General features: G+C 54.2%; 1 protein-coding gene across 1 annotated transcript in view; it reads left to right on the forward strand.

Annotated features, from left to right (window-relative positions):
• EFNA2 (ephrin-A2) overlaps nucleotides 1–1,950 on the forward strand; it is a 12,819-nt gene extending 10,869 nt beyond the window's left edge. The window contains exons 3-4 of the mRNA XM_006876719.1: nucleotides 1,250–1,315; nucleotides 1,829–1,950. Coding sequence (XP_006876781.1) covers nucleotides 1,250–1,315; nucleotides 1,829–1,950 — 188 coding nt within the window. The remainder of the gene's footprint in view (nucleotides 1–1,249; nucleotides 1,316–1,828) is intronic.
• The last annotated feature ends 6,281 nt before the right edge of the window (nucleotides 1,951–8,231 follow it).

Genomic DNA, 8,231 nt, shown 5'->3' on the forward strand with positions numbered 1-8,231 from the left:
AGGTCTTATTTCCTTGTTACTCTTATTTCCAAACAAGGGCAGGGCCACAGATAACAGAGTTAGGATTCGAACTTACCTTTTGGGTGGGAGCGGGGCACAGTTTAACCCTTAGCAGGAATGTCATCAGCCCTGACTGCTGGGTCAGCACTGAGCTGCGAGTCCAAGGGATCCCCATCTGGGGGTTCCCCATTTCTCAATGTCTCAGGCTCCCAGTTGGGAGGCTGTGGGGAGGACCCTGGTACCCCTTTACCCTGGCTCCCACTGTTTCAAATTAAACTTTACAGAGCTCCATTTCCTCCTTCCAGTACCCTGTTTGGATTTTTTCTTTTTAATTCAGGGAAGAGGCAGGTGGGAGAGTGGGGAGATGGTGTTGAAATTAAAGCCCCATAATAGGAGAAAATGACAGTTTTGTCTCCAAGACAGGAGTTTCATGAAGATAATGATTGTCATTATTCGTCCTATCTTTGTAACGAACGTTGTTTTTATTATATGCTTTCTATCTTCATCTCCCAACTGGAGGGCTTCTGGGGGGCAGGCAGGGATGGTGGGCCCTGGGCCTGGGGGGACAGGACAGACGTGTCTGCGTTTGAACATGTGTGCGGCTTACTGAGCTCCATACCTGTCACCTGCCCAGCTGGGCTTCAGCCTTCTCTCCCCTCCCTGTCATGGTCCCCACCTCTCCTCCCCCAACGGTCTGCTTGCTCACCTTGAGGACCAAGAAGGGGACAGTAATGGTGGGATTTTAGGCAGAGGATCAAAAGTGCCTTCTGCCTCGACATGCAGCTTGGGGGATCTGGGTGTCCCAGATGGAAATCATTGTGTGTCCAAGAAGGCCCAAAGGTGGGGGTAGTTACCTGGAGAGCAGGGTCCCAACCCAGAGGCGGCCTCTTTGTCTCCACTGATGTTTTGCTCATTGAAAACAGACAGGCTTTCTCCCCCTCCCCCATGACCTCTCATCCTCACCCTCTGCTGCTCTGGAATGAGGTGGAGTGGAATACAAATTCCTCCAGTATCTTGGGTCAGAACTGGACAGAGGGAGGGGCAGGAAGTGTGTACAGATGGATTGCTAGAACACAAGGAGCAATGTGTTTGGGGCTTTGATGTATGAAGAGGAGTTTTATGGATGGCTCTCCACCTGCAGTCAGGGTTGGGCCTTCTGTATAGGAGTGGAGTGGGGGTACAGCCCTAGCAGTTCATGAGCATAGAGGGCCTTCTACCCTACTAACCCAACCCTCATCCCCTCTTCCAGCTGCTACTCCCCCGAATGCTGTGGATCGGCCCTGCCTGCGACTGAAGGTTTATGTCAGACCAACCAGTAAGTGCTCAGGGTCTGGGCCCCCACCCCTGTTTCCTCAGTCCACAAAGCTCAGTGAGGGGGTCAGAAGAGCGGGTGGGGGGTGGGATGGTCAGAGCCTTGCCTTCAGGGGGCCGGCACCACCTCAGCAATGGTTGGAGCAGGTCCTGCCCACTGAGTCTCCATGTCCCCATCTGCACATCAAGACCAGGGTTCAGACCTTCAAGGTCGTGGCCAGGCCCCTGACCAAGGCCTTGTTCTTTGCCCCTGTCTAACTGGTAAACCCTCCACATGTGAAGCAGAGGTTTCTCCAGCTGCCTTGTGACTTCACCTGGCCAAGCCTGCTAGACAGAAGCCCACTCCTGTGGCACCCATTCTTGTGGGGTGGGTTGTGGTGAGCTGACGGGAAGCAGGGCACGGCGCAGCCACCTCAGGGAGGGGACTTGGGCGCTGGGCGAAGGTCTGCCTGCTGGGGCGGCACACTCACTGCCTGCACAGCTGTGTACCTGACCTCCCTGTCTCTGCACTCCACAGACGAGAGCCTATACGAGGCCCCGGAACCTATCTTCACCAGCAATAACTCCTGCGGTAGCTTGGGCAGCTGCCACCTCGTCCTCAGTACCGTCCCTGTGCTCTGGACCCTCCTGGGCTCCTAGTGCTGGCCCTGAGGATGCTGGCCTCACCTCCGAGACCAAATAGAGAGCCGTTTCTCTTCTGGTGCTGCCCCACCCCCACCCCTAGGGGACCAGCTAATGCCCACAAGGATGGGGCATGGGCTCCACCCCGGGCCAAGCCATCTCCTCACCGGGGGTGCCCTAGGAACTCTTGGCAACGTTTCTGGTGTTTGTTTTTAAGTATCTTTTCATGGTTGGATTGGAGAGACTTAAGTTTTTAATTTAATTTATTCCCTGCTATCATGGATGACTTTGGGAGGAAATAGTTGGGGCGGTGGTCCCCAGCCCCTCCTGGAAGGGAGTCAGGGGACAGTCAGGCTGCTTCTCGCTGCCTCGTACCCCATGTGCTGGGTCCGGCTTGAGCCCGCCTTGAATCCTAGTGCCCTCGGGACCTTCCTGCCTGCCCCTGGTTCAGCCCATCCCTCCAGCCCCACTCTCAGAGTGGAAACCCACCACATCTCACCAAAGGCACCACCATCAAGCCCCCAGTCCCCCTTAGAACCACAGCGCCCCATGTCTTATAACCCGCTTTGGCCAATGCAAACACGCTCCCTTCCTTGCCCCCCCACCCCCACCTCAGCCAACCTGAGACCAAGAAGATGTTATATTTCTGTAAATAGAGCCAGCAAGTCTATACTGTGATTTATTTTTAATGTATTCCTGAGGATGGATTGAAACATTTTTGTTTTTCCCTTTGGCCCAGCCCCTTATAGGGGACTTTTATTTTGTTGGGGGGACGGCTGGGGTGGAGTTTTTAGAATAGCAGCTTCACTTCGCAATAAGCTCGTTTCGTCTGTCGGAGCCCCCCTCCCTCGACTCTCCGACCTAATAATGTTTGTAAGAAAACAATGAAAACCTAAAGAAGAAAAGAAAAGGAAGGGTACCACCACCAAACAGAGAAACCCTCCACGAAAACACTTGAATGACGTAAACAGCTTGTTTATACAGATTTCATATTTCTACCCACCTTTCCTGACTCTGTGTTTTATATATATTATATATAAATATATATTGTGTACGGCCGCTGGGGGAGGGCTCAAAGCACACCAGGTGATGAGGGGCAAGGGAGGGCTTTTGTAGGGGTTGGTGAGGGTGGGCAACGTCGTCATGCCTGGAGCTGGCGTTGGGGCCTCCCCTCCCCCCACCACAACCAACTTTGGATTCTGTATTTTTTTATAATAAAATGAGCATAAACTCAAGGCATGTGTGTGTCTGTTTGGGTGGGGCAAGCATTTGGAATTACGAATGTGGGGGTGGGTCTGGGGCCTTCTGGGGAGGACTATTTGTAAGGAATTTCAGTGCTTCTGAGACTCAAGGATGGTAAGACTTCATCTCATTGTACTTTGGATGTGTTATCAAGAGAGTCCGTCCCTGGTAAGTAGAGGGTCAGCGGCAAAGAGAAGACCCCCAGTGAGAAGGATTGGCCCACGGTCTGCTACTATGGGCTCAAAGGTGGCAAGGATTGTAAGGTACTCGGCTGCCATCCGACATACTAGTAGTTCAAACCCACTAGCTGCTCCGATAGATAAAGACCTGGTAGTCTGTTCTGATCAAGATGGCGGCCCAGGAAACCTTACAGTGACGTTCTCTGTTACACGCGGTCGTCCGTTCCCAAATGTTGCCATAAACAGGTCACTGTCCCCTGCCTTTATTAAAACAAACAATGACGTATCAGTCACAATCGAAACACTTAGGACTGACTGATTTTGTGCACGATTTGGGGGCCAGGCACCTAACAACACCATCTGAAGGTGCCCATGGGCCTCAGTTTCCTCTCGGAAATGGAGAACCACCTGCCCCCTGGTGGGTAGAGGCAAAACATGGGGCTGGCATGTGGTCAGCTCTGGGTAGACAAGGGTTTTCATTAAGTGCCCAGCCCTCTGCGCTGACCCTGGGCTTGGGTCTGGACAAGCGTCTCAGATTTGATGCCAGCTTCCAACACTGTGTGACTTAATTCCCCCACCTGCCCCTGGCCAGAGGTGGTTCAGTGTGCCAAGTCTCGGTTGCCTTCTGCTTTTGCAAATGGTGCACCTGTGGGTCCTGAACCTTCACCCCTTGTCTGGTCCCAGATTGGGGAAACTGAGGCACAGAGGCTGGGCCTTGCTGGCATGACTGGAAGTCCAGGGTACCCTCAGCTGACCATCACCCGGCCCTACTTGTGGCGACTCCAGCGTCTCAGGCACAATTGGCCAGGAGGAAAGCCATACAGCTAATTAATTCGGCCGTGCCCGATCTGCTGACGGGGACTGCCTCCTAATGAGATCGGGAAGCCGCACAAAGACCTCTGTGTGTACCCGCCCACCCCTGCCCAGTGGCAGACGGATGGACCGACGGTAGATTGAGCGATGAGGCTCAGAGATGGACGTCTGTTTCCCAGGTCCCTGTGTCCACTCACCCTGAGCCCTGGGTCCAGCCACGCCAGCTCCACCACAGCGCACGGGGACTTGGAGCAAGATGCAGGACGGTGGTCAGAGCCACAGCAGCTGACTTTTTGACTTTGCTATTTTTTAAAATTGTGATACATATTAAAAAACAAACGATGGCCATCAAGTTGATTCTCTCTCAGAGGAAAAGGACTGAGCTTCCCAGGGCTTCCACCAGGCTTTGTCACCAAAAGTAGATCACCAGACTTCTTGTCCTAGGTGCCTCTGAGTGGACTTGAACTTTCAATCTTTGGGTTAGTCGCCCATCCTGTTTTCAACAATCTTCACACATTAATTATGTTCATCATGTTGCTTAACCATCAACCTTACCAGTCTCACGTTTTCCATCACCCATAATAGAAACTCGGTGTTTCTGACTTGATTCTCGCAAAAGCAGCATTTATTAAGCTTGAGTTCACGTATCTTATCACTGACCCATTTAAAGTATAATTCTGCGTGTCTTACTCGATTCACACTTATATAGTCATCACCCTAAAGGAGACCTCTCAGTCCAGCAGCAGTCAGCCCCCACGCCTAGCCCCGGCAACTCCACATCCACTTCTGGTCTCAGATTTGCCTGTTCTGGACATTTCATATATGGTGTATGTGTGGCACTGTGGGTGAATGCGCTGGACTGTAACGCCATTTTGCATCTCAAGGTAAGTGGTTCAAGCTCACCAGCTGTTCCTCGAAAACCCTATACAGAGTCGCTGTGGATCAGAACAGACTTGATGGTACATCTCTCTGAACATCCTGTTTTCCAGGTTCATCCAAATTGTAACCTGAATCACAGCTTTGTTCCTTTTTATGGTTAATATCCCATTGTATGGATGGATCACACTGTGTTCATTCTTTCATCTGTTGGTGGACACTTTCAAGCTACTGAGATGATTTTGACACAAAGCCTTAACACAAAAGGTAAGATATTTGGAAGACTCAATACAAAAGTATTTTTCCCACCTCAGGGCCTTTGCACAAGCTGCTCCTCTGAGTTGGTACCCTCTTCCCATAGACCAGAGCTCTGCTCTCTCCCTCCCTCCCCTTGGCTTCTCCCAGTCAAGCAGTCACTTGAACAATGCCCCTTTCTGTCCCCTCTTTTCAATTCTTCACATGCACAGACCCTAGGTACATTCCTGTGGCGGTCCTCCCTCCCAACTTCTGGTCACTAGCTCACACAATGGCCACTTCCTCCGGGGGCTGCAGCTCACCGTCCCTGCAGGAGTGGGAGGGGGTTTTCCAGGCAGTGTCTTTGGGGGGCGGGGTCCACAGGCAGTGTCACAGGGGTGGGGGTGGGGCTCTCCAGGCTGTATCACCATAGGGGGGGCTCCCCAGGCAGTATCATGGGACACTTCGCCTTCTCCCAGGACTAGCCTTCAGTGTTCCTGTCCCATCAGGACCTGCGGCGCCTCTTTCGTACAGATTCCACAGGGAAGCGATTTTCCTCCTGCAACCATGTTACTACCACCTTGGTGCACCTGTGGGCAGGGAGTCAGGTGCACAATGATGGGCACAGGCATTGTGCTGGGGAGCCGAGGGTCTCCAGGGCCCCAATGGCAGCTCTGGCACTGGGGTCCCCCAAAATCCCCCTATAGAGCCCCATAGAACTGCCTCACTCCTTAGACCTCCACAGAGATACTTTCCCCCTCAAACTCCGGAAGGCTGCCTTCTCACTGTGACCCCCACAGCAGCTTGTACCTCCCTCATCAGACCCACCCAGCCCTGAGCGCCGGTCATTGGTTTTCTTGACTGGGATGGTCACTCCACAATTACAGCCAGCAGCACATAGCCCCCTGCCCTCTGAGCCTCAGCATACATATCGCCGTTTGAGGCAAAGACCCCGTTCTCGGGTCCTACTCCGACCCTCCCCCCTTCTGGTCATCACCCCAAGCCTCCAGTGTTCCTCCAACCCACTGAGTTTTCTGGCTTCTGGGCTATGCACAGTCTCCTGATGGTACTACAGGAGCTGAGTCGGTTTCAGGTCATAGCGACCCTGTGTAGGGTTTGCTCATCTTTCTCCCACAGAACCTGCTGGTGGATTCAAACTGACCTTAAGGTTAATAACCCAGCTTGTAACCCACAATAGTACCCGACTCCTCTGGTAGGCGCTCTACAATGCTTGTGAAATTTATGTAGAATCGGCATGACCACAAAAGAGAAGTTAACACAAGAATTGTGTGGACCAGGGCACTGTAGTTTAGTGAACATCTACAGTGTGTGATCAGCACTGCCTCCTACCCCGTCTTCAGGGTCAGGGTCAGGACAGTGGGGCCTGCCCAGGTGGCCTCTGGGGCCCATATTGGGGGGACCTGTGGGTCTTGGGAGGGAGGGGGTTGCAGCGTAGGGGAAATCGGTGGCCACACTCACCGATGGACAAATACAAATGGAGTTCACAGGATGGGAGCTCCATGGAGTCCTGGCCACACAAACTAGAAATGAAATGGCTGTAGTGGGCTCCATGTGATCAGCAAGAGGAGACAGTCGGGGGGGAGGGCGGGGGGGCGACCCTTTCCGGCCTCAGTGTTGCCCTCTGGGAAATGATCACTAGGACTAGGGAGGGGGCTGCAGCTTCTGGCCTCCTGCTTGGGTTGAGATCCAGATCTGGATGTTGGATCAAGGTAGACAGACAAGCCTGGAATGCCTAGTACAGGGATGAACAGGTGGTACCCAGCCCTGGGCATCACCACAAACCTGACCATCAGAAAGGACTTCGGGGGGCGGGCAGTCCAGGTGGCAGGGCCAGCATAGGTGAACATGTGCACACACATAGAAAATTCTGGAAGACTGGTGCATTTATTCAGTATTTACAGGTGCTGAGGAGGGAAGCAAGCAGGGGAGCCCTGAATGGTTGAGCAAAGGGAAAGCTTGGATCAGGAGCTGTGCGGGCCTGGAGGCCAGGGATGGGGAGTGGGTACTTGGAACCCCTCCCCCACCTCATCTTCCTTCCATCCAGGTCTTGAACTAACACATTCAGTTAGCAGCAGACACACCTGCTGGCCGGCCCAACTGAATCCCTCCAGGATGGCTGAGGCCCCGACGTCTGGGGGAGATGGGCCGGCCTCCCAAGGGACACATCCCTCCAACCCGGCCCCCTCTCCCAAGGATCCGGAAATGGAGGCTGGAGGCCACGGATCGATCCATCAGCATAATGGACTGTACGGTCAGTGGGGGCAGGGCAACACCAAGTAAGAGGAGACACCCATTCCTGGGCAGATGGGGAAACTGAGGCCCCACTCAGTTGGAGGAAAGCTGGGCTTCCCCATCCCCCACTGTGGGGGCAGGTCTGGGCAGCCCGATGCACGATGCACTGCGCTGGACAGTCACCAGGAACAAGGTGGGAACCCAGGGCTGGCCTCTCCCAGCGGCTGGGTTGGGGGCCGTAGGGCTCTCCGGGATTCAAAGCCTCTCTCTGTCTCTGGGCCTGGGGTCCACACAGTCCACTCCTGTGGATGGAAACGCTTCCAGGAAACAATCTGGAGCAGTTGTTTCAACAGGACCTCCACCCTGCCCTCCCTCCCAGCTTCAGCCCCCAAGGCCCAGATGGAGGACAGAGAGCCGGGCAGGTGGAGGCGGCGTCGGCTGGTCAGTGGCTCCTCCTGGGGTGGGGGTGGGTATTTCCGAGGACTATTTCATGCATGACTGCCACCGCCAACGTTCGACAGACAGGGAAACTGAGGCGGGTAGGGGTGGGAGCAGGTGTTAGGGACGTCGCCCCACCTGGAAGGGGGTCCTGAGGGAGGAAGAGGAGGCGCGAGGAGGGGCGGGCGGGCGGCAGCCCAGACGTTTACCTCCCGCTCCTCCCGCCCGCGCCCGCTAAGTGCTTAAAAGCCTCCTGCGGCCGCT

This window comes from Chrysochloris asiatica, unplaced genomic scaffold (genome assembly GCF_000296735.1).
Source record: "Chrysochloris asiatica unplaced genomic scaffold, ChrAsi1.0 scaffold00409, whole genome shotgun sequence".
NCBI classification, from domain to species: domain Eukaryota; kingdom Metazoa; phylum Chordata; class Mammalia; order Afrosoricida; family Chrysochloridae; genus Chrysochloris; species Chrysochloris asiatica.